The 27,604-nt window shown below is 39.9% G+C and overlaps 1 protein-coding gene across 2 annotated transcripts in view; it reads left to right on the top strand.

The window, feature by feature from the left end:
• The window catches only part of SGCD (sarcoglycan delta), a 415,700-nt gene that overhangs the window by 324,070 nt on the left and 64,026 nt on the right, over positions 1–27,604 (top strand). For both annotated transcript variants that reach the window (XM_036423826.2, XM_036423825.2), the window contains exon 6: positions 25,737–25,809. In XM_036423826.2, the coding sequence (XP_036279719.1) occupies positions 25,737–25,809 (73 nt within the window). The remainder of the gene's footprint in view (positions 1–25,736; positions 25,810–27,604) is intronic.

Here is a 27,604-nt window from a genome sequence, read left to right as displayed (position 1 = left end):
CAGTTACTGCCAAGAACAGAGTATTTCTAAACATGGAGACAAACTTCTGCCAGACCATCTTCGATGTGAAGTGGCTTTTCATGTGGTCTAGGTATCATTTCCTCTCTCGTTAATTATATACATGGTTGCAAAATATTCTCAGGCAACTAAATGGCCACCTAAATTGAACTTCTTTTCTTCCTTCCTGGCAGAGGCCAAGGGGAATGTTGGTGACACTAGGAACTTCATGAGATGACAACATGAATAAGAAACTCTCAGTGTGCCAACTAGGGAGGGAAATTGATTCTATTCTCCTTTATGGGAGGGACTAGAGTTAATTCTGCTTATTTGAGTGGGAGAAAAGGGCGCTGAAAATGTTTTCTTTAGCTCCATATGCTTTCCCTCACTTTCTGCTCTACGCTTTGCCATGCGCTACCCTTCTCATCTAGCTCCTTTTGTACCCTGGCTTTCCTAGAAATAGTGGAGAAGGTGCTGAGGGTGCATCCAAGCAAAAGAAGTAGGGAGAGAGAAGAAAGAATATCCAGAACCCTAAGTTCCTCTCCCCTGGACAGTCATGCGGACAGCAGATGGGTTAAACAGGCCTGGTGTTTGGAGACAGACTGCATGGATTCCCTCCCAGCCTCAGCGGTGCAACCTTGCACAAGTTTCTGAATCGCTGCATATCTGTATGTGAGGGTGTAAGAGTGCTTGCAAGTCCTAAGCACGTAGTAAGGGGCTAATGTATGGATGTCTGTTACTCATTGTCCTGTCCACAAATTTCTGTTGAGTGCCATCTGTGCAGCTGCCACCAATCGAAGTTCAATTTCTGGATGTAAAGACACAGCATAAAAGTTCCTTGATCTGAAATGGGTAATAGGGTGTCAAGGAGGTAAAAGGGTGTCAAAGGTAATAGGGTGTCAAAACACATGCCAGTGAAATATTAAAAGCAGTGAAAATGCTTCTTATAAAGATAAAAACTATCAGGTAGTATTGAGTGTAGTGTGTGGAGGGATGTGAGCAGCAGCCTCCCAGGCAGCAGGACCAGCAGAACCAAGGACTGGATCCTATGTGACAGAGGAAGTGGGATGAGCAGCCATGGTTTTTCCAACAAATAAGCATATCTGGATTTGTGTTTTTGGGAAAAGATTGTCATTTATCAGCACAGAGTAATCAGGAATTGCTTACTTCCCCAAAAGCCTGAGTTAAGGAGCCTTGCAAGCATGTCAAACTCAAGGCCAGGGGGCTACATGCCTCCTTTATTTTAAACAAGGCATACAGCCCGCCCGCCGTGAGTTTGACATGCTTGTGAGCCTCCTAGGGACTTCTCATTATCTGCAGCGTACTGTGGAGAGTGTGACTGACGTTAACGGGAATAGTTGATATGTTCTTGAAGTTGTAGGCCAGAGAAGAATCAAGTAAAGTCAGGCATTTAGAAGTTGGTTATGATGCAAGGACTTTCATGGGCAGGAAAGAAAGGAAGTGAGTGACTGAAACAGGAAGGTTCTTGGCCTTACATAAGCCATGGTGTAGGCAGTTCTCACTTTTTAAAAAAATCAATACATTCAATAAATATTAACTGAGCACTTATTCTGGCCAACTGCTATGATGACCAAAGGGATAAGGGCCCCTGCCTTTCTGGAATCCACAACCAAGCAATAAAGACAGATGTGTTAAAGATTTACATGAGAAAAATGTGTCTTATCATGACAGAAGTACAAGATGTCATGAAAATATATAATTAGAAGATTTTTAACCTGATTTTGCAAGTATGGGAAGCCTTCCCCAAGGAAATGATGATCAGGTTGAGCCTGGAAGGATGACAAGGAGTCCGTGAGGATGAGGAAGAGGGCGTTGGAGGGGCTGAGTGTGGGGAACTTGTACAATATCCTGAAGAGCATGATCTTTTGGGGAAAGGCCGCTGGACAATGGAGGTCAGGGAACTGAGCACCCAGGCATGAAGAGAGGCAGGTCATAATTATAACAGGTAACATTTCTTAAACACTTATTCTATGCTGATACTGTTCAGATCTCTTTACAGGTGTTAATTCAATTCTCACCACAGCCCTCTGAGACAAGTTTTATTATTATGCTCTGATTTGTGAGGAATATCAGCCAGGGAGTGGTTGGGACAAAACCACTGATCACCGGGCCAAATGCGCCCATGATGTCAATGCTGGGTGGTTTCCTTTAAAAAGACATTCCAGCCGGGACCGGTTTGGCTCAGTGGATAGAGCATCGGCCTGCGGACTGAAAGGTCCCGGGTTCGATTCCGGTCAAGGGCATGTACCTTGGTTGTGGGCACATCCCCAGTAGGGGGTGTGCAAGAGGCAGCTGATCGATGATTCTCATCGATGTTTCTAACTCTCTGTCCCTCTCAATTCCTCTCTGTGTAAAATCAATAAAATATATTAAAAAAATAATAATAATAAAAATAATAAAAAGACATTCCAAAAAGAAAGTTAGGCAGTCCGCTCTACCAGACAGAAGTCTCACATTGGTCTTTGTTACCCTCAGCCCAGAGGAAATAGTCTGAGCCTATGACGAAGGGCAGGATTATCCAGATTGGCCAATGTTCTTCCCACTCTCCGGAGCTGGGCAGGGGTCAGGCACACTTAACGCACTTGTATCAGAGGCTTGGGAAAGAGATTGCACTTAAACAAACAAAGGAAAGAGCTGATATGAAATCAATAGCGATGCCAATGAGCTGTGTGGGAAGGTAATGTGCTTTTCTTCTTTGGCTGTTAGATGCATCTCAGCTGCCAAGGAAAATGACTTTCCCTCTCGACTTCCTGTCTGTCGGCTGACGGGTTATTGGGAAGTGCTGAGGCTCGGTGCTCAGCTGCATGTTTAATGAGAGCATCCTTGTGCCAGAACATCAGCCAGTTCCTCCAGCCTAATTCTCCCTCCCTTGGCAAATTCTAGTCAAAGATTTTTGGTAGAGCAGGGAGAGGCAACAGGGCCTTGGATCTATAAGGCGTGGTCTCTGCCTGCCTTTTGGGAATTTAAGCTGGAGTGTAACATGTGAGAAGTGTACCAGAGAATTCATGTGCAAGATGTGCAAGGCTGAGCACCCTCAAGAGGCCCCAGAGCTTTGGATCCATGGGAATTCCAAGGGGATGCCTTCACTGAGAAGTGGAGATGTGTTAGCCCTTGAAGGATTTCACTGTGTGAGCATAGGGGAGGCTGTTCCCTTTGGGACTAGGTAACATCAAAAACCACTCTTGTGGTATCATGGTAACTGAGCTTCAGTTTAAAACCTCAGTCCTGTCTCCTGAACGATTGAGAGGTAAAAAATGAATCATGGCATCGGAGTTGAACTGACTTTTTAAAAATGATTTTCCTCTTTCTCTCCCCATCTTCTTCCTGCCCTCCTTCCCTTCTTTTCTTCCATGGTTTTAAGACTAACAATCATAAAGTGTGGGAACACAGCTTGTGGAATGTCTGTGCCACCATAGAGCACAGGTGGGCTAACACACAGGAGCTAATGAAATTCTAGAACACTGGATTATGATCACACTCTGAGCAGTAGCATTTAGTTAGACCAGAATACTTGTATATTTTGTTGCTGTCATCAAATATAATTCCCAAAACCATCCTTAAAAGTCCTCAGGATATGAAAAAAAAAGGATACTCCAACCTCCATAAGTCACCCCATCTCTCACTAACAGCGAGTAGGACCCATGCTTTGAGTGTGGTCCTCCTCCAAGCACCACTGGGAAGGAGGCAGAAAGTCCTAAGACATGCACTGTGATCTGAACACACCTGCCTGATGTTTATGCTAGGCGGTCATTCTGAAGGAGTGCTTCTCCTTTTTCCTGCCATGGACCCCTTTATTAGGCTAATGAAGACGGTGGACCCTTTCTCAGAATTATATTTTAACCTGTTATACAAAATGCACAAGGTTACCAAAGAGAACAAATGACATACATTTATCAACATATATACATCTGTGATATTATGTTTCTTTATTATAAACATCTAAAAATATCTAGTAGTTGAGGGTGAATGATATTTTGAGATGTACACAGCAGCTCAACTCTGGTATGAGACCATCTATGATTTCCATTGATGACCAAGTCCCAGAGTGATCATTTCTACAGGTCACACTCTGCATTCTAATCAAAGGATATGCTAGATTTAGTTGAAGATGAGTAAAAACCCCTATTAGAAAGGATATATGCGCCCCTATGTTCATAGCAGCACAATTTACAAAAGCTAGGATTTGGAAACAGCTTAAGTGCCCATTAAACAGATGAGTGGATTAGAAAACTGGTACATCTACACAGTGGAATACTACACTGCTATAAAAAATAAGGAACTGTTACCATTTGCAACAGCATGGATGGACCTAGAGAGCATTATGCTAACTAAGTGAAATAAGCCAGTCAAAGAAAGATAAATAGGCCACTCAACGACTCGCTATGATGTCCACTGACCACCAAAGGGGCAGACACTCTGATAGGTTAACTTGCTGCTGGAGTCCGGCCAGTCGGGACTGAGCAAGATGGGCTGAAAATGCCCTGGAGGCCTCTCACAGTACCTCCCCAGCTGGCCAGCCTCCTGCATCCCTCCCAGGCCCTGATCGTGCACCAGTGGAGCCCCTCGGCCTGGCCTACAACCTCTCACAATCTGAGACCCCTCAGGGGCTGTCGGAGAGCCAGTTTCAGCCCAATCCCACAGGGACTCCAGTGGTGCACATATTTGTCCACTGGGCCTCTAGTACAGAATAATATTGAATGTGAACTATAATTTTAAAAATATATATATGGAAAATTATGTTTTTCATCATAATAAAAATAAATTTTAAAAACTCAAAAGAAAGAAAATAGTGATGCAGAATCTACCCCTTCGGAGTTCATAGGCCTACTAAATCTATGCATGACTCCCTGATGTCTAATGTCCCCAGGTGAGGCCCCTGTCTTAATGTAAGTCCTTAGTGAGCACTTACTATGTGCAATCTCTATGGTAACCTGAAGATTCAGGTAGAGTATAACACAAATGGAAAACTATTCCAAACCCTGAAGTATGTCCATATAATTTCATATTTAACATCATGGGCTAGATGAAAGGGTCTCGTTTCATGTGGAGCTCTGTCATCCAATTCCAAGGATGGGGTGAATCCCAAGTAGTGGCAGAACCAAGGAAACTCAAGATAGGATTTCTGTAGGAGACTGCTAATTGGAATGGGTCAAACAGAAGTGACTCACGTAGAGGTTTGAATCTGTTTCTCATTTAAAGCAGATTGGTAACCTATTTTTGTCTGTGAGAGAAAGAACGTGGCATCTTGAGAAAGACATTTCTAATGGGAAGTGCCCTTCCTTGATATAGCAAAAATTCTGCATATCATATAGGATGGATGCCCATTCCCTTATGTGTGCAATCCTGGAGTTTAAATAGAGTTTAAAAGACATTTACCACATTATTGACATTTGTTAAACACTAATATACCTTTAGCACTGTTTTGTACCCTTCATGTCTATGTCATTATTTGTTTTTTATGTTTGTTCCACACTATTTTTTTTTTGGGGGGGGGGCGGTGCAGGGAGAACTGTATTGTTTCCTCAGTTACAAAAACCTGCTCTTATTGAGGCAAAGAATGGGTCGCATCTGCCATCCCAGGCATTACAAGTGGCTAATGCTAAGATGTGTGTAAGCTGTTGAAAGCACCTCTTGTAGGCTGCTGCAGTAACACAGGAGTGATCTCATAGTTGGATCTATTTCTTTAATGTTCTGAGTTGTGCCAAAAGCGATGGCATTTCCTTTACCTCCTTTAAGGCTGATTTGGCCCACTCCTGAAATGATTTCTCAAGTTATGATCAATTGCCTAGCGAGAGCATGATTTCTATGGGGTACCTGGGTTTCAGAAAGTCCTTTGCTGTAATGGATTAGGGGAATGTCAGCCTCATCAATTTAGTGAGTCTTCTCCTTGAGCTGTTTCTATTTGTCATGAAAATCTGGAAGGAATTTTTGCATTATCTGAATAATAAGACTCTTAAAAGGAAAAAGAAAAAAAAAAGAAAGAAAGAAACTGGGTTTATTGATGTGTTAGTGTCCAGTGCCCCTAGAATTGAACCTTGGAGTCGGACTTTTTGGGAACCTTGAAGACCTAGAGTTTAGTAGACCTGGAGCTATATCTTGTCTTTAATCTAAAATTAATTACATTTAATTCACTGATCTATCTTTTAGTGGTCCTGCTTATAAGAGGGCAGTTTTTAAAGATTAAAAGGTAGTCTATATTTTATACAGTGGTATTTCCTGAGTGGCACCACTTATAACTAGCATTTTATTGTGTTTGCTAATTTAAAAGTTCATTCCCCTCTCATTTGGTCATCATGACAAACCTGAGCCATATATTGGGCAGTGAATTGTGCCCATTTTATAGACATAGAAACTAAGCCCAGAACAGTTAAAAGGTTTAGAATTATAGTAAGTTTGGTGGGAAAACCAAGATGAGAGCCCCAATGTAAACACATTTACAATATTAACATATTCCCCAACATGTAATCGAAGAAGTAAACAGCGGATTAAAAGACCCAGATTCTAATGAGCACAGTACTATACAATTAAAGCTGTGTCATGGTTTGGTAAAGTGTAGAACCAAAATGTATACAATATGTATTCCATCACTTACACAGAAAAAGTGACAAAAGTCAAAAGTCAGTTATCAAAATGCAGGATATGGAAAGACTGGAAGTTTGAGATGTAAAGGGTGTCAGTTGGAAATGTCTTTAGCCACTTTCAGTAGCCCATTGGTAACTCCTCATTTAGAATATTTCTTAATGTGTAGGAGGTCCAATACTTATCTTCCATTATTAACTAGAGTGTGGACTAGAGTTCATTTTAAATATGAGAGTCAAGAAATAATTAGGATCAGGCATCTTTGAGAGCTAAAGCAGATTTTACATTTGAGCAGAAGGCATCACTGTCACAGCTTTTCTCTTTCTCTTTTACCATTCTCATCATCAAACCATAGAAAGGAGATAACTAGAGTATTTGAGGAATCTGCATTCAGGCTTCACTTTGATTGGATGGGAGGAAGTGGGGGGAGAGAAGTTCTTGTGAATGAATCACAGGATCAGTTTTAGCAGGGATCACTGACCTTCTAAACCTTAGTCAGAATTTGGTATCAAATCTTGGTGTCCTCATTTACTTAAAATGGGATTATTATAAGCAAGTCAGTAACCTGATTCTTTTATACACAATGAAGAGGAGGGGGAATGGCGGGTGTTAGTCCTACTTTTCTCAACAGTCACTATGGGGATTAAGTTAGACAGCCCATGTTCAGTTTATCACAATGCTTGAGATATACTGAATTCTCAATAAATGAAATATTTTCATTTGAAAAATTAATTACCTCTCACAAAACCTGTTTTATCATCTGCAAAATGGAGATATGAATAGTGTCTAACTTGTGTGTCATTACAATGATTGAGTAACATAATACAGGAATATGTCGAGATTAAGTTACAGTTGATCATTCTTGTTAGAATCTTGAACATTTCCCATAAGCCAACAGTTGATGGAATTTTTATTTAAAATAATTATGCAAAATAATATTTTCAAAAGAGCAATTCTAAATGCCCATATAGGCAAACCATCACCTTTCTTTCTTAAATTGTAAGGGATGATAAGACAGAATAGCTTCAAGAATGCAAAACTGTGATAACCCAGGCCAGAGCTTTTTTTTCTGATAAAGGGCCAGATAGTGTTTTAGGTTTGTGGACCACGGAATCTCTGCCACAACTGTCAACTCAAGACATTGTAGTAACAAAGCAACCACAGACAGCATGTAAGCAAATTGAATGGCTATGTTCTAATAAAACTTTATTTACAAAGTTTTATTTGCAAGTGGTTGTAGAATAGATGTGGCACATGGGATGTGGTTTGCCAATCCCTGGTCTGGGCTATGGTTCTGTTTTTGTTTTTGTTTTTTCATCATTGAGTCTGTGAAATCTGGTACCACATAGAAATTCTAAAGACTGAAAATCTCTCCTAGGCTGTGAGAAGTGTTGAAAGCATGGGCCTGTTCCACACTAAATCCTTAGCATCTCCTGTAGTACCCCCCAAAAAATACATGATGGATGGGTGGGAAATGCAGGCACCAAAATATGAACAGAAACACTATCAGTGGATTATGTATGTTTCTAGACAAAACTGTCACCATCCTAGTTAACATTTATTACAATCCTACTGTGTGCCAGGTACTGTTCTGAATGCTTTACCTATGTTCTCTCATTGAAGCTTTACAACACTTTCAGGCAGATATTATCATAGCCTACCAGCTATAATAATAAGTCATAGTCCTGAACCTGTTAGATGCTCAACTTTAAATGAGTCACTTATGCTCATCTCCCCTGCACCCTTCATATAGGTAGTTATGAGAATTAAAAAGTAGGTATGAAAATCCCACAAACTGGAAAGTGATATTCAAAGATTGTCATTGCTGTTTTAACCCAGTTCTGGTAATATGAGCAGGCTGAGATCCAGGAGAAGAAGGCTAGAGAGCAGGTGTATACCCGCCCAGAAGACTAGGGAAAATACTAGGACAAATTGTGAGGTCTGTTGATATTATACTATTGTTCACAATTATATTTTATACTATTGTTCACCAAAAATATAATTATATATTATACTATTGTTTAATAGTATAATATTATTGCCTAACCCCCAGGACATTGCCTAACCCACAGCAGGTACTAAAGAAACATTGACAGAAGGGAGAAATAAAGCTATAAAAAAAACTAACAGAGGAAAATATAAATGAAAAATCCAACTGCCCCAGCCCAGGAAAGGTAGTATGTCCATATGATACTCTGAGCATTAACTTAATAGGTGCCTCTAGAGACTGGGATATAGATCAGATTTTAAGTAATGGGAAATGCCTGATCTACTTACTACTGCCTTCAAAGCTGAAACATTTTCATAATGTATTAGAAAGGCATTTTTTCAGGACAACTTGGTAATTCATCTTTATACATCTTTATAACCTCAGTGTATTCCATTTAAAAAGAGATTTAATGCATTTGTATTAAAGCATATGGATTTTCAGCCTGGGATAAAATATATCCATAGATAGTATACCTTAAGTCTTGTTTAGGGAAAGGGAAGAATCAACTGGTATCAAATTAGTATTGATTAACTGTCACTTGGATGGACAAAGCAGAACACGATACACTTAGCAAATACCCAAATAGAGCTATAAAGCTTGGCAGATTTTGGTTTTGACACTTGTCTCTCCCCCCCCCCCCTTTTTTTTTTTCCTTTAGAAGATAATCAGTTCATTATCTAAGAGCATACTCTTTGGCACTGAATAATGCAGGCCTCATAGGTACTACTTTTTTCTTACTGTGTGACATTGGCACTGAGTATAGAAAAGAAGCTATACACAGCTCACAGAATGGGCTTGGCTCTGGCGTGTGCATGTGTGTGTGTGTGTGCACGCTCACATGTGCATGCACATGTGTGAGAGAGAGATGCTAATGCCCTCAAAGGTGTCTTACAGATATTCAGACCAGAAGGATACCTTCTGAGCATACTCACTTTCATAGCTATCATCCAATAATGAGAATTGACTGGCTGCTGTTGCCCTGTGGAGTCCCCTTTTGTGTGGAGCAGGTGTTTTAAGTGGAGTTGCATAGTAATAATGATCTCTTTCAAACGACAGATTTGTTTGCAGGCTCCAGAGAACAGTTCTCTTTGCTTCAGTGATATGGAGTGTGAGGGACAAGCAGTCATGGCCTAGTTTCCTCCACCCTCAAGGAGAAAAAAAAACACACATTACTCAGAGTGCTTCCAATTGTAAGTGACAGAAAGCAAAACTAATTGGGTTTTAAGGGAAAACACTTTCTAGATAAGAAATATGAGAACTTGCTCACTAAGTTCATTGAAAATTCCAGATATGGCAACTTTATTGTTTTCAACATCTCTGCCCCTGAGTGCGTTTCCTTCTCTCAGATCCTTAGTAGACATTATCTCAGAGGGGGAGAGAGAGGAACACCCTTGTTCGTGCAGCCATCACAATCCTTGAAAAGAACTGATTGGCTTAGGTTGCATCCTCTTGGAGCAATTGCTGTTTCTGGAGAACTGGATATTCTGATTGGCCAACCTGAGTCACATTCCCCACTATCTGTCTGTGGGATGTGGGGTATGGACAAGTGCTTATCTACATTCAGTCCAGTTTATGAGATCCGCAGAGGGAAGCTCTGCTTCGAGGATGCAGGCATTCCCTCTGCTGCTCATGGGCCTTGGGACCTCTCTTCTTTGCTCTGCCATGCTGCTCTGCCATGCTTTTCTCATTGAGATGCTATTACTTCAGCATAGGTGCCAGCCCCAAGTGTATGTTTGAAGGTTGAAAATGTGAGCTGGAAAACTATTGGGTCGGCAAGTAAGTAATTGCGGGTTTCACACATATATGGCTTCAGTTGAATTTTTAGGTTTGCAGACGTAGTAAAAATGTAAAACACATTTTGTTATTTGATAGTTGGCTATTCAGCTGTTAATCAGTAAAAAAAGTTTTTTGATCTGTTTTGTAGTTTTCGTTTGGCATTCGTTGAAAAATGGAAAATCAAAAGGAACATTTTCGTCATATTTTGATTTTTTATTTCCACAAAGGGAAAAACGCATCGCAAGCTCATAAAAAGTTATGTGCTGTTTATGGTGACGAAGCCTTAAAAGAACGGCAGTGTCAAAATTGGTTTGCCAAATTTCGTTCTGGTGATTTTTCACTCAAAGATGAAAAACGCTCTGGTCGTCCAGTTGAAGTTGATGACGCCCTAATCAAAGCAATAATCAATTCGGACTGTCACAGTACAACACGTGAGATTGCAGAGAAGCTTCATGTATCACATACATGCATTGAAAATCACTTAAAACAACTTGGCTATGTTCAAAAACTCGATACATGGGTTCCTCACGAACTGAAAGAATCACAGTTAACGCAACGCATTAGCAGCTGCGATTTGCTAAAGAAACATAATGAAAATGATCCATTTTTAAAACGACTGATAACTGGCGATGAAAAATGGGTTGTTTACAACAATATCAAGCGGAAAAGATCGTGGAGCAGGCCAGGTGAACCAACTCAAACAACATCAAAAGCTGATATTCATCAAAAGAAGGTTTTGTTATCAGTTTGGTGGGATTACAAAGGAATTGTCTACTTTGAACTCTTACCACCCAACCGAACGATCAATTCTGATGTCTACATTGAACAACTAATGAAATTAAACAATGCAGTTGAAGAAAAGCGGCCCAAATTGACAAATCGAAAAGGTGTTGTATTCCATCATGACAATGCAAGGCCACACACATCTTTGGTCACTCGGCAAAAATTAATGGAGCTTGGTTGGGATGTTTTGCCACATCCACCGTATAGTCCTGACCTTGCACCATCTGATTACTTTTTGTTTCGATCTTTACAAAACTCCTTGAATGGTAAAAATTTCAATAATGATGATGATGTCAAATCGTACCTGATTCAGTTTTTTGCTAATAAAAACCAGAAGTTTTTTGAACGTGGGATTATGATGCTGCCTGAAAGATGGCAAAAGGTCATTGATCAAAATGGGCAATACATTACAGAATAAAGTTATTTAGTTCCATGAAAAAATTGTCTTTGATTTTCTTTAAAAAATTCGCAATTACTTACTTGCCGACCCAATAGTTTGTCTGGGTTCTTATCCCAGCTCTATTACTAACTTGCACTGAACAGTAGTTATTACTTATTCTGCCTAGTCCTCATATTTCTCAACTCATTTGGGTTTTCTTGAAGATGAAAGGATTGTACCTGTAAAAGCACTGAGCATGATTCCCAGTAAGTATTGGTTATTATTGTCTAGTACCCATCATGTGTTGACACTGCCCTCTGTATTGCTGAGTTTCAGTAATAAGTTAGCATCTTATTGGTCAGATGTGGACAGGTAGCAATTCAAACAGAATGTACATGGCAGCTGTGAGTACAATGTACACAACCAGTCATTAGTACTGTAGGTGGGCTTTTCAAAGGGAGGGAGATATTCTAAATATGACTCATAATTCCCAAACTCATGATGGAGGAAATCACACATTCAGCAGGGAGTTAAGAGCAGGGCCTCTGCAGCTATATGTGCCTGGGTTCAGATCTTGGCCGAGACACTCGCTCTCTGTGCTTCAGCTTTGTCATCTACAGATTGAGGGATAATAATATCACATACCCTATAGAGATATGGTGAGAATTAAATGAGTTAATTCATGTAACATGCTTAGAAAAATGCCTGGCAAAAGAATAAGTACTTAATAGACATCAGGTATTAATATGACTTTTATTCCCTAAATGTGACTCTGGGGCCTTATATGAGTAAATTCTGTCTCCATCATTATTGGGTTGCTCAAGAATCAAAGAAATAAAGTGTAGGTGGTGTCAAGAAAATATGAACACACCTACTAATGCTAAGGATCACCTCTGATATCTTCATTTTCCCATCCTATTAACTCTCAATGTCCATGTTGCAGAGAAGACCTAGGGACATTTGCAGAGGCTGTGGGCCCCTGTGATGAGGGTCCAGTCTTCTCAGGGCATGTGTCCTCAGAGAGTTTGGCACTTCCCCAGGGATGACTCTGGTCCTCAATGGACCTTAGCTCTCTCAGTTCCTCTAAATCAGGGCCAAAAGCTGCCTCTCTCCTTGGCTTCCTTCCCAGGCCTCTTCTCTTTCCCCTTCCCTGGAGGAGAGCCAGCATGCTCTCCACTAAGACTAGGTCTTGACAGGGGGCAGGTGTCACTGTTGATTTAAGGCAGTTCTGCTTTTGATCCACTGAAAACCTTCCATCAGGAATCTCAGATGCATTTTGCTCAGTGTAAGGAACAAAACCCCAAACTCCATAATGAATGACTCTGTTTATATAGCAATCTAGAAAAGGTGACCGTGTAGACTGGGCCTAAGAACAGTCAGAGCCAGGAGCAAGGGCTTAAGGAAGAGACTGACAAAAAAGGGCAGCACAGTGGAATGTTCAGAGTAATACAATGTGCTCTTTACTCATGGTGGTAGGTAGATAGATGGCTCTGTATTTGTCAAAACTCATAAAAATATATTTTACTTTATGGAAACAAACATCAATAAATTAACTATTTTCATTTGAAAAATTAATTACCTCTCACAGAGCCTGTTTAATCATCTGCAAAATGGATGTATGAATAATGTCTGACTTGTGTGTCATTACAATGATTGAGTAACATAATACAGTCAGTATTAAGGTTACAGTTGATCATTGTTCTTGTTAGAATCTTGAACATTTCCCATAAGCCAACAGTTGATGGAATTTTTATTTAAAATAATTATGAAAAATAATAATTTCAAAAGAGCAATTCTAAATGCCCATATAGGCAAACCATCACCTTTCATTTCTTAAATTGCAAGGGATGATAAGATAGAATTTCTTCAAGAATGCAAAGCTGTAATAACCCAGACCAGAGGGAGAAACAATTTTGGAAATCACAAAACAAATCAATACTTTAAAAAATTATCAAGCCACAGACAAAGCTAAGGAGGTGGATTAAGCCTTGATCATATCATGTTCAAAAGGTAGGCTTTCTTTTGTAGGAAACAGAATTCACCATAGGTTGTACACCAGACAAAAAACCTGTCCCACATGAACTCCAGGGCCTTGCATTGACTGCAGTAAATTGGAGAGGTTAGGAGAGAGCTTGCTGGTAGGAGTCTAACTGGCCGAGACCTTGTAGCTACAGCCTTCATCACGAACTGTCCTTGACGGTGCAGTACAGCTGATGCTGACCAGCTCACACCTCTCCCCTCTGGAAATTTCTTTTTCATTCTGCAGCTGTTCCTGCTTATGTGAAATTAAATTAAGAACATCTAAGTCTGTGTCTAGCTATTTGTCTAGAAAAGCACGAAAATACCCAGGACATGGTCCTCAACATTAAGTAGCTTACATTCTGGTAAAGGGAAAACAACGCTCAGTGAACCATCTCACAAGCTACAACGAAATAAGTGCTCAACCAAGATATCAGTTGTGTGTTTCAGGAGCACGAAGGAAGGAGAAATTAGGGATAACTGAGAAGAGGGCCAGGGAAGGCTTCACTATGCAGGTGGCATTTGAGCTGGGCCTTCAAGGACCTGATGCACTGAAAAGGAAAGACAAGTACTTTCTACCTGAGAATGTTATGAGCAAAGTCCAGGAAGGGAAAAACCCAATCCTACTCAGCAATCGATGCAAAGGATACTACAGTATAGCATAAAGGTACAGTAAGAGTGATTTTCAACTTTTGGTTAGTTGACATATGGCAAAATGGATTAAGTGATAAGTATGACCCTCTTAAGAGTCCATTTGCTCCTTTCTCTCTGGTCTTGGGGAGAATGGTAACACTGAGTAACAATATTCCCATAAGGTGGCTTAAACAAATAATACATAGGGATTTATTTTTCTCCCATAAGAAGTTGCCTGGGGGACGGTTGCCGGTGCTTAGTGCTGTATGGATCAGCATGTCTGAAATGTCTTTGGCCTTTGTCTCATTGTCAGAAGGCTCTTACAGCTCCAGATATTACGTTGATATTCAGGTAGGAAGAAAGAAGAACAGTAGAACCAGTCACACCTGTACCTTCCTCTGAGGATGTAAAAGTTTGCCCAGTGCCCTTCCCAAATAGATTTCTACCTACATCTCATTAGACCAAATTGTGGCATATCATCACCCGAAGTGTGGGAAAGTGACTATTTTGTTGGGTACTTTGCTCTCAAGAACAATACTGGCATTTTGTTGGCAGGGGGAAATGGATGTTGATAAGTGACACGCTGGCTACACGGGAGAGAAAGTCAGCGGAGGAGGTAAAAATCCTATCATTAAAATTACCCTTTAAGTCACCTGCAAAGTATGTTCGTTTTGAGGCTTGCTTTCATAATAAGATTGTATTCTAAAATGAAATCATGTAAGTGTTTTAATGCTTTGGAACAGGCAGCACGTTTACTAAGATTTCAACTTGCTGGTTCTCACTTTTCAAGTCAGCGTCTGTAAATGGCTTTATCAGTTTCTCCAATTATTTTTTATAGACAGTGCTTCTCCAAGGTCTTCAATTAATGTTTCAATTTTCTTCTCCATAGAAAGGCGTCGCCCCCCCCACCTGCAAAGCCACAGGAACAAAGCTTTCTACTTCTTTTTCAACGACCAAGAACCCCTTAAAATCATGCCCATGTTTTCTGAGGTCTCACCCGCATCCATTGATTCTCTCTGAGTCCTGATTGCTCTCACACTGAGAGAGGCACTTGAGAACTGAGATCTTGATCAAGGAAGCAGTGTATTCAGGACTTCCATTTAACCCTTACTCCCATGAGAAGGCCAGGCAGAACCATGCTCTCCTTAACTCATTCGCACTGTCCATAATCATACAGTACCCATATTCAAGTCCTCCCTCTCTCTGATTTTGGCCACCTGTCCCACAGAGACTTGGAGGGGAATGTGGGCCGAGGGCTGCATTCATCTTACTCATAACACACGCAGTGCATTCATCATCTTTGAGAACCAAGGCGTATCCCTTCTGTGCAGCTCTGCTGTGCATGTCAAGCAGCCTTCTTGGCTTGCTGCTGTTGCTCTGTTGTCCATAGACCATCCTAACTCCGTGCTGCCTTGTTCCATCAATGTTATACACAGCCAATGAGTTGAAATGATTTGTTTTACTCTGTGGCTTTATTTACTATCAAAAATAATGTAGTTATAAGAAACCGAAATGAGGTTGCTTGCTGCTTGGTTGATTCCTTTTATTTTTTCCAGTTTGGGCTTAATGATACACCGAGCATGAGTTCTGGTCTGTTGGTTTCTCGAGTAGAGTTTGTTTAATTAAACTACTTGTCTCTTCATGTCTTGCCAGGATATTTTTTATACGTGAATCTTAAGCTGCTTTGTGGTTTCACATGCTACACAAGTATTTAAAATGCACACCTTGAAGGCATGGTTGTTTCAGTTAAATTGCTAGAAACACGTCTTATTTTATTCTTCTCTGTTGTTAACATTCGGATTATAGAATGACATCCTTCAGTTTTTTCTGGCCTTATCTTCTATCATTATAATCAACATCCTCGATTCCATTATCATAAATATTATCTGCCATTTATTGAGCATTTTGATGTACCATGCACACATACCACCATCTATAATATACATTCTCTAATCCTCACTATAACTTTAGGAGGGAAGTGTTACTATCTCCATTCCTGGAAAATGAGTCTAGAAGTCTTTAAGTGTCATATTCATCTTCACAGTCTTCCTATACTAACCCTGAACTTATTACACTCTCATTTAAATGTACATGTCTTGCCAGGACCGGTTTGGCTCAGTGGATAGAGTGTCAGCCTGTGGACTGAAAGGTCCCGGGTTCGATTCCGGGCAGGGGCATGTACCTTGGTTGCGGGCACATCCCCAGTGGGGATGGTGCAAGAAGCAGCTGATCTCTCTCATCGATGTTTCTAACTTTCTATCCCTCTCTCTTCCTCTCTGTGAAAAATGAATAAAATATAAATGTACATGTCTATTAAAATCCCAGCCTAATGAATCCGCATATGTCGATTAAGCGTGCCTGCAATCCAGGCAACTGAGCACCTGGGACTCTGCCTGGCCTGAGTAGACTGGTACCCCATAAAAGTTTGGTTACTAACCATAGCTTCATCTTTAATGTCTAATATTCAATATCTAATATTCAGTTATCTTACTAGATATCTCTTGTCCAAAAAATGTTGACTCTTGCCATAACCATTTCTTCACTTCCCACTTACTCCTCTGCCTGCAAAAGTCTGTTTCTAGCTCTTTATAGAATAGCTCCTGTGATATAAGTGATTTCCATGCTGCTAAATTCCATATTTTCCATGTTACTAATCCTAACCAAGGACATGCTTGTTGACTTTAGACAGAAGGGAAAGGAGAGAGAAAGAAATGAGAGAAAAACATCATCAAGGATCAAATCTGCAAACTAGATATGCTCCTTGACTTGGAATTAAACCCTCAACCTTTTGGTGTACAGGATGACATTCCAACCAACAGAACCAAACATCCAGGGCTAAGGGCTTATTTTCATTACATAATAAAAATATTGGATATAAGTTGTCCAGAGCTGGAGCAGCACATTAACAATGTCATAAAGGGACCAGATTCCTTCTGTCTAGCAATATCAATCCAAAAGTCTGTCAGACGGGAACGTGGCCTACATGTTTCTACATGATCTTGCCCCTGACTACCTCACCAGTCTCCTCTTATGCCAGTCTTGCTCCTCCTATGTCAGTTACAATGATCTTGCTATCCCTTAAAGGGAGCGTGCTGCCTATTGTCTCAGGGCTTCCACACATGTCCTCCTTTCTGACAAGTTCTCTCCACCCATCTCCATCTAAACCCTTTGCCTGACTGACACCTCCTTCAGATTGCAGCTTCATTCCATTTCCCCGGAGGAGCCTTACAGATCCTCCCATGCCAACACACATCCCCTCCTCCATGTTTCATCAGTTCCCTGCCTAGACCTCACAGCATTTACAACACTTTCTCAACCTTTTTGCTAATATGGCTCTTCTAGTGAATTATTTCATATGTTTGTTTGTTTTAATTTACTCTCCTCCAGTGAGATTTTAGTATCATATATACTGTATATCTACTCATGTACTATTTGTATATCTGTACTTTATACATTAATAGAGTGAGATTTCTTTTTTTGGTCCCCCAAGAACCAGTTTTATACCCTTAACTACATCACCCCATTGGGAATGTATGATTTATAAACATTTTTATTAAAAATCAATTTAAATGTGTTCTCTAAATTTGTCTATCTAGCTATAATAAAACTTCATAAGGACATAGATCTGCTCTTCACACTGAATATTGCCTTAGCACTGTGCTGTGCACATAGTAAGTAATGACTAAATATTTATAGAAAAAGAATAGCTATAATACTTGAGGTGGCTATTGAAAAAAAATATATATGTATATGTGTGTGTGTGTGTGTGTGTGTGTATATGTATATATATTAGACATAGAATGGATACATACTTGAGGTGGCTATTGAATATATATATGCACATATCTATGTATATGTATATATATGTGTGTGTGTGTATATGTGTATGTGTGTATATATATATTCTTTTATACCTACCATAGATAGCATGTTCACAAATAATATATGCATATTATATATGTGTGTGTGTGTGTGTGTGTGTGTGTGTATATATATATATATATATATATATATACTAGAGGCCCTGTGCATGAAATTCGTGCATACAGGGGGTCCCTCAGCCCAGCCTGCACCTTCTCTAATCTAGGACCCCTCAAAGGATGTCTCACTACCCGATTAGACCTGATCCAGGTAGAATCAGGCCTAAACAGGCAGTTGGACATCCCTCTCACAATCCAGGACTGCTGGCTCCCAACTGCTTACCTTCCTGATTGTCCCTAACCACTCTCATGCCAGCCTGATTGATGTCTAACTGCTCCCCTGTCAGCCTGTTTGCCCCCAAATTCCTTCCTCTGCCAGCCTGGCCACACCTAACTGCCCTCTCCTACAGGGTTGATTGCCTCCAGCTGCCCTCCCTTGCAGGCCTGGTGCCTCCCAACTCCCCTCCCCTGCTGGCCATCTTGTGGTGGCCATCTTGTGTCCACATGGGGGCAGGATCTTTGACCACATGGGGGCAGCCATCTTGCGTGTTGGAATGATGGTCAATCTGCATATTATTCTTTTATTAGATAGGATAGAGGCCTGGTACATGGGTGGGGGCCAGCTGGTTTGACCTGAAGGATGCCCCGGATCAGGGTGGGGGTTCCCTTGGGATGTGGTGTGGCCTGGGCAAGGAGTCTGTGGTGGTTTGCAGGCCAGCCACGCCACCCAGCAACCCAAGTGGAGGCCCTGGTATCTGTAATGTATTTACCTTCAACAATTGAAACTTTGTAGCCTGGAGTGAAGCCAAGCTTCCTGCTCACTCTGTGGCCAGCAGCCATTTCTGTTTGGTTTTGCTTATCTTCTATAATTGAAACTTTGTATCCTTCAGTGGAGGCCTAGGCGGACCAGGGTGTGTGGAAAGCTTGGCTTCCTCTATTGCAGGGGAAACCCAAGCCTCTCAACTGCTCTCTGTGGTTGTAGCTATCTTGGTTGGGATTAATTTGCATAGTTGCTCTGATTGATTGGAGGCTGTGGCTTGAGCAGAGTGATGGTTAATTTGCGTATTACTCTTTTATTAGGTAGTATAGAGGCCTGGTACATGGGCGGAGGGTGGCTAGTTTGCCCTAAAGGGTGTCCTGGATCAGGGTGGGGGTTCCCTTGGGGTGTGGGGTGGCCTGAGCGAGGGGTCTGTGGTGGTTTTCAGGCTGGTCATGCTCTAGCAACCCAAGTGGAGGCCCTGGTATCTGGGGTTTATTTATCTTCTATAATTGAAACCTTGTAGCCTCACCTTCTGCTCACTCCATGGCTGCAGCCATTTTTGTTGGGATTTATCTTCTATAATTGAAACTTTGTAGTGGAGGCCAAGGCAGGCCAGGGCTGCAAGAGCTTGGTTTCCTCCATTGGCAGGGGCAATGCAAGCCTCCTGCTCTTTCCAGCTCCGTGGCTGCCGCCATTTTTGTTGGGATTTATTTATTTTCTATAATTGAAACATTGTAGCCTTGAGTATATACCTGGGCCTGCCAGGGTGGCAGGGAAGATTGGCTTCCTCTATTACCAGGAAACTCAAGTCCCCTGCTTGCTGAAGCTCCATGGCTGTAGCCATCTTGGCTGGATTAATTTGAATACTCGCTCCTGATTAGCTGGTGGGTGTAGCTTGTTGTTGTAGCAGAGGTATGGTCAATTTGCAAATTACTCTTTTATTAGATAGAACTAGAGATCTGATGCATGAAATTCTTGCAAGAGTAAGCCTTCCCTTGGCTGCCAGCATAGGCATCCCTCCAGCACCTGGGACCTGGGCTTCCCTCCGACCACCAGCAGGCACCCAGGACCCAGGCTTCCCTCCCAGCCCTGGCTTCATCAAGAAGGATGTCCAGTCTAATTGATATATTATACTTTTATTATTATAGAATAATTCGTGATTCCATAAAGAAGAAAGTCTAAACCTGCTCTCCTTAAATATTTGTTGAATGAATTTAATTATCTGTACTTTTAGGTTAGGAGAATCTGTCCTAATTCCTAAAAAGAAAATATTTGCTATGTTTCCTGGAAATGACTACAAACATTTTTGCATTGGTGATTTGTTAAACACCATCAAAAGCCAGGGAGACAGAATGGGATTAAATTACTTGAAGTGACATTTTCCACTCAAAGTTCCTGTCTTGCATCTGTTTATTGCTCAAATCTGGGAAGGGTTTCAGAGGCTGACAGCGTTTAATCCTAAAATTTGTGTAAACTCTGCAACTTCACTGATTACTCATTTCATTTTATATCTTTGGCTAAACATATTTCCACTCACTTCCTTAAAAAGTTTTTTTTTTACTGAATATTACTATTAGGAGAAAGTCAAAAGTTTATGTTAGGAACTAAATATAAAACCACTGTTTCTGAGGAATTTCCTGTGATCAATTCTCCCGCAATTTACTCTTTTATACCTACCATGGATAGAATACTGTAGAGGAAATTGGCTTCCAGGAAAATGGATCTTAGACATAATATTTAAATACCCAAATGTAACCATGTTCTTTAGCCTGGACTCACAGAGGCAAAACCAGTATCTTATATATTTTATAAAGTTTTTTAAACAATGGGAGATATATGAACATGTGTTTAACTAACTCTTTGGAGCAACCAGAAAATTATCTTGTACAGAAAACAATCTGTATTATTCAAGGAATTATTACATATTCATAGTTTTTTAAATATTGTTTGTATATACTATAGGAGGCTTAATTTAAATTTTATTTGTCATGTTGCCTGCACCCTCATAAGAAAATTGTAGTTGGATTCATAACAGCTTCTTTTATTAAGTAAAGACAATTTCTTAATACCAAAATACCAAATATCCAAATAAGCAGGATTTTATTGGAGAAGTATTAGGTTGCCATGGGCACAGCTGGCTTTGAGCATTTATCATTTGGCTTTGACATCAATTTCAGGTCTTCTCATGGGCCCTGTGGTCATCCTTTAGTCTCCCTCTTACCCAACACGTCACTAGATCCCTCTTAAATATTTTCTATACACCCACTTTCCTCCATTCTCACTGCCAGTTCTCTAGTTTAGCCTACCGCGGTCTCTCTCCCTGACCCATATTATTTACCCTCACTCTCTTCTGTTACCGTTTCCATAACACAGAGTCTCAGCTCAGGCTTTCGTAACAGAATGCCATACATTCTGGTAGTTTAAACATCAGAAATATATTTATGATGTGCCAGCATGGTTGGGTTCTGTTAAAGAGTAGAGTTTCAACGGATGAATTTTAGGGAGATACGCACATGCAGACCATAACATGCCACATCAGTGATCTCTGAAAAACGCCAGTTGGCTAAAGTCAAACCCCTGCTTAAGGCCTTTGCTGTGGCATACAAGACTCTGCATTACTTGGGCCAACTTACCTCTCTGGGTTCACCCAAGCTGCTCACTTTTGCTGAGCATAGTCTGGCCATACTGATCTTTATTAACTTCAACTTCCCAACCCTGTCACCTTTGCATTGTTTTCTACTATAATACTTCCCACTCTTATCTAGTTGGTTCCCAATGACTTAACAAATATCAGCAAAACTTCACTTTTCAGGGAAATTTACCTGCCAGACCAGGCTATGATCCCAAGTTGTGTTTGTTTTTTTGGTGTTTTTTTTTATTGTTTTTTTTTTTTGGGGGGGGGGGGGTGGGAGAGAAATATCAATCAGCTGCCTCCTGCAAGCCCCCAAACAGGGGTCAAGCCTGCAACCCAGGCATGTGCCCTGAATGGTAATCAAACCAAAAACTCTTCGGTGCACTGGACGCCACCCAACCACCTAAGCCACCCTGGCTAGGGCAATGACCCTCAGTTTTATACTTTCAAAGACATCTTTGATTTTCCTTTCAAGTTTTAATCACCATTTTTAACTAATATGTGTTTTCATTTGTGAGATTATTACTCATTATTTAAATTTATTGTACACTGCGAGAGTACACTGCACTGTACTAGATTATGAGCTCCATATCCCAATAGCTCACCCCTAGAGCCCCCTGCTGGATTCATATTTCTTAAATAAATTGAATATTGGGTATATCAATCCCACCATGCCCTTCTCCTGGTCCTTTGGGATCATCCAACTATGTAATTTGGAGCATTGTAAAAGAGCAGGGGTGGAGACCTTACAAAGTATCAAATCCCCACCCCCACTTTGTATAGTAAGCAGAGAAATAAGACTAGAAGGCAAATTGAGAAAAGTCATATAATGAGCTTATACAAAATTAGCACTAAAAATCAGGTTTTTGGTTTCTCAGGTCTCTGATATTTCAGAAAATCAAATATTTTCCGTTCCCATTTTCTTATCTCCAATTTTTAGATTGACGTCTTTTCTCTGTTTATAATTTAATATTGGTAGAGAAACATATTCTTATCTTATCAAGTAAAATATGGTTTGTTATTAAGGGTTGTCATTCAGGTTATATCTACCCAAGAAACATGAATTAGAAAACTTAATACACCTTGACTTCAAACATTGGTCATCAGATATTTTAACTTTGCATTTTAAACTTGTTGAGCATTTTGGTCCCACCATTAAAAACCAAAAATGATTTTTAGCCTGTATTAGTTAATACAGAAGCATTAATCATAATTATGCTAATATTAATGAATGTACCTCAAGAAAGAATTTACCAGAGCAAATTTCATCAAGCTAGTTTAATTCCTTAATCAATTTTATAAACAGTACACTTGAAACCATTTCTGAACTTTTTAGTTTTCCTTAAAATTATTGTGTGTGAAATAATTTCTTTATGTATAACACAGGTTTGATCCATCATAAACTTTTCTATCTCCAATTTTACTGATAATTTCAATCATTGAAATTTTTTCTGTTGTGTCCAATTTCTGTCAAATCCAATTTTCCTGTACCAAATTATGCAGATATAATTTTTTTCTTTCAGTATTTAGTTCATAGCTATTTAGTGTTAAGCACTTTAAGTGTTTACTATTTTTTATAAAATTGAATTTCTCTCAGCCGATTTTTTGAGTTTTAAAGAGGTATGATCAAGTTTTGTTGTTATCTTTATAGTTAGTTTCATCTACAATAGATTTTGCTCTCTACCATTTATTCTCTTAGAAGGTTTATTTTCTGATGATTATTTCTATCAGTTAAATGCAGTTTACAGTGGGCAAAAATCTGTTTTCTTTTACTTTTTTCTTCCTTAATGATTTTCTTTGATATTCTAGGATCGCTCTGTTTTCCTGGTAGAGAATGGAAGTAGCTAAAGACAATCATGTTTTGGTTAGATTGTTACTTTATGACATTTTAGATTGGGAGAGAAAACAATTTAGCTCAAACACTTCTCATCCCAACCCTCATTTTATAGGAAACAAGGAAAATCAAGGGCCAGAGAGGTTATCTAACTTGCCCAGCATCAGAGAGAAAAATAGATGTTAAGTCTCCTGACATACAGGACACTTACAGGGGAAAGCATGACCAAAATGAGCTTCAAACTTGAGTGCACTTTCCAGAGAGAAGAAGCTGGCTCTTTTGTCACTATGACAATGAAGTGCATTTGAGATTTTTTTGAAGAGTTTACCCCTACCGTGCTACTAGGGGAAACAGAGCCATGGAGCTGATTCAAAACACTTTGGATAGATCCTGTTACAAGCTTTATAAGTTTCTGATGGATTATGAGGAATTAAGTTATTGGGCAGAGAACTAGCTAATGGAAACACATTGATGAAATCATTTTTGAGGGACATTAAATGGAACTTAAAATAAAGCTGAAGTGGCTTTATGGATTTTTCACTCAAATTGTTTATGAACATTTATTGCTAGTAAATTATATTGTGTCAAAGAAGGAATAAGTAGGTATGGCTTTAATAGAAACCTTTTTGAAATAATAAAATGGAGAATAATTTATTATCCAAGAATGGGTAGAGAAGGTGGGATGAGGGAACTGATGCTGATGGATGTTTCTGGGAAAATGAAAAGCGATGTGAAAATCAGAAACCTGTGATAGTACTTGAAAATTGTCTTTTTGAAAAGTATTAGAAACTCATCTCAGTATGCATAGAAACTTTTTTAGAAGAGGGATGACAGAAAGTAGAAAGTATTACTTGAGGATATAACATTGGTATTTGTATTTCATAAAAAGATGAGCAAGTAGAAAGGACTTAATCTGCTGAAAAAAATAGTGTGTCATAACAGTCAAGGTCATCCATTCCAGAGCTGAAATAGCTCCATTCAAGTCTTGGCGCTCTCTCTTTGCTGTGTGACCTTAGGAAAATTTCCTGACTTTTCTGAGTCTCAGATTCCACATCATATATATATATATATATATATATATATATATATATATATATATATATATGTGTGTGTGTGTGTGTGTGTGTGTGTGTGTGTGCGCGTGCGCGCGCGCGCGCGCCTAAGCGACCAAATGAACGACCTCTAATCCACAATAATAATAGATATTTGTAGTCCCTATCTCACACAAAATATTTGCTTAGAATAATAGTTATTATTCACTGGGATATTCTTTGAATTGACTATATGTAATGGTAAGTCCAGTTATTATTTTTTTATTTTACTTGCAATAGTCTTTTACTCATATCAGAAAGATGAAATATTTCCATGGTTGCTATAAAAGTAAAGAAATCAGTTCATCCTCCTAGGCTCATCAGTATGCCAGGATAAATCTGGATTTGGAATGACAGCAGTTAATGGAGGATTTTTAGATGCTATAATAATTGCAGGAGGTTCTAGAAATTTACGTGTGAATGAAAGATATTATTCTGTCCCTTCTTATAGCATCAGAGAACTACCAAATATGTAAAAAATAAACACATTTGCCTCAAAGTACAGGATATTGCCTAGCGAAGTTTAATTGAAAAACTAATATCCACTGTCATTGTCTGTGATAAACTGAGACTTAAATGATTTGAAAACACTTTGGGAGCAGACAAATCAGATAATCACAATCTTTATGGCTAGAAAGGTTCAGCTGGCGTTGACAAGTTGTGAAGATAAAGGCTTATAGCAAAGTCAACAGCTAAATGTCTAGACTGGGTTGGGGATCAATGATAATACTCAGAGTGTAAAAGTGCTGAACTTCAAATGATCCCTCATAGTGTTGTGTTTAACTTTCCCAGATAATAATAGTGTAGAACTTTATTTACTGGAAAAACTTCTGCCAAATTGTCATTAAGCAGATATCTCGCAGTCTTACGGTGCCTTCCACCATCTAGCTTTCCTGCCACTGCCTACGCGTTGTATTCTATGGTCTGTGCCCTGGCTGCACTCTGAGGGCTTCAGCTGCTGTTTTTCCAAACATTTCCATTTGGGTGACTATGAATAGTTTATGAGGGACCAGCGTCAGACTGTGCCAGTTCTAGGCATCTTTTTTAATTCTTTCTTTTTAAGCCAGCATGGAATTTGCCTCATGGCCTCACTCTGATCTCAGCAGGAACACTTTCAGAAGAGGTTCCTTGTTTTTTCAAAGGCTGTTTGCATGAGTTGATTTAATGCTCTCCTATTATGGAGGCCGAAAGCCAGTGGCAAAAAAAAAAAGTATGTGTGTTATTGAGTTGTGTCTAGGACTCACTGCATTTAGCTGATTGTGCCCCCAGGTAACACATCTAGCAGTTTCCAACTTCTGTTTGCTTTCTTCTCTTGTTTACAGGAGCAGAGGGCACCGTGTTCCCCAAATCAATAGAGACACCTAACGTCAGGGCAGACCCCTTTAAGGAACTAAGGTAAGCTTCTGACTTTGCATTCATCGATTTAGCATCTGTTTCCTTTCTCTGTGCTGCGGCTGATGATCCATTTTGAATCCGTGTAATGTAACAGCATCACAGCATGAATATGTAAACCGGAGCAGTTAGAAATGAGAAGGTAAGCTGCAACCAGGAGAAAATGTTCTCTGAAGACCTGACATTGATGGTTTGGAGGAAGAGCTTGTCCACCATATCATTGTGAGGTTTAGGATTGATTGTTGCAGTGTGTGTTGCTTGCTGTATTCTGTGGTACCAAAAACCTACCCAGTTAGAGAACTCATGAGTAATTGGTGCTGGTCAGCCCAAAGAGTGGGGTCTCTGAGAAGCTGAGCTCTGAAAGCAATGCAGATTTTTATTTTCCCTGAAATGATGTGGTAGAACTACCTCTGTGGGTAATCCATGTACTGGTTGGCATTCCTCTTCAGGTGTCTATACGGGGGCTGCCTTTAGCAGAAAAGGAATCTACAACGTTGTGTACTTACCACCACCGATGGAAAACCAAAAAGAACAATAGACATACAGGCAGACAGATAGCTAGATAGACAAACAGAGATAGAGAGTTGGCTTAAAAACCATTCCTGCCACCTTTCCAAAAACATAAAACATGGTATGATGACACAAATATAAATTTAATTGTTACTGTATGCTTGTAGCCATGAAAGGTTCGGTAAATGCTGGCTGTCTTCACTTCCTGTAGTTCTTTTAACTAAAAGCGGTCATAGATCATCGTAGCTAGCTAGCATGGAATAACTACTTCGGAAGACATCTGCCGTGAGATACTGTATTTGTATTATACAATCTGCTGTTTCACAGTGCAGTCAGTCAGTCCCAAGACCTGTGCTTTTCTGAAAACAGCCAAGACCAGGTTGGAGCTTGTTTCCTTAAATAGAAACATGTTCCCAGTTAGTAGAGACTGTCTCGCCTCATTACAAAACCCACAACCTTCTTGCAAAGCCTGTCTTGTCTTGATGAATATAGGGAAATAAATTGGGCCAAAGGAAGAGGATAATGGGTGGGGAATGAGAACCTTCCCTTAGCAAAACCCCACCTGGAGTGGGCTGTATTTTTAAAATTATACACCATACTGCGAGGTTTTATATTTTACTAGAATAAGTGTTGTCATTGGGGCTTCTGGATGTCTGAAGTCACTGAGTATCTGTTAGCTGGAGCCTATGTTTCCTATTAGACACTAAAACTGGAATCTTCTAAGCCAGTGTTTCCCAAACTTTTGACATATGTGTACCCCTTCTATAATTTTCATAACGCTGAGTACCCCTCATACTCATGAGAACATAGAATTAGGCGCAGCTAAGCACAGTGCAGTGCATATCCCCACCAAACTCCTGTGCAACGCGTACCCCCACCAAAGTCTTCCTGTACCCCTGGGGGTACACATGCCACACTTTGGAAAAACACTGTAAGCAAATCTACCCAAGGAGGCCTGTGTTTTAGGAGAGAACATATACTATCTGTGTAGTGAATCCTCAGGTCTGTGATGTAAAAGCCCTTTCCAGACCAGCTAAGAGATGGCCCAGGTCACTTTGTTTTCACATCTTCCTTAGCAGCAGGGTTGTTGTTGTTGTTGTTGTTGTTGTTATTGTTGTTATTATTATTATTATTATTATTATTATTATTTTGCAGAGCTAGTCAGTAATTAGTGCTGATCTGTCCAAAGATAACTGTTGTCTAAAAGAAGCTGCACTCTCTGTGTAATACAGACTTGTTTCAATGGAACAAGCTCTCCATTACATGGAAGACTTGAGAAATATAAGAG

The sequence above is a fragment of the Pipistrellus kuhlii genome, unplaced genomic scaffold (genome assembly GCF_014108245.1).
Source record: "Pipistrellus kuhlii isolate mPipKuh1 unplaced genomic scaffold, mPipKuh1.p scaffold_m20_p_8, whole genome shotgun sequence".
Classification (NCBI taxonomy): Eukaryota; Metazoa; Chordata; class Mammalia; order Chiroptera; family Vespertilionidae; genus Pipistrellus; species Pipistrellus kuhlii.
The sequence above is the reverse complement of the archived record's forward strand: the minus strand, read 5'-3'. Positions and strand labels throughout refer to the sequence as shown.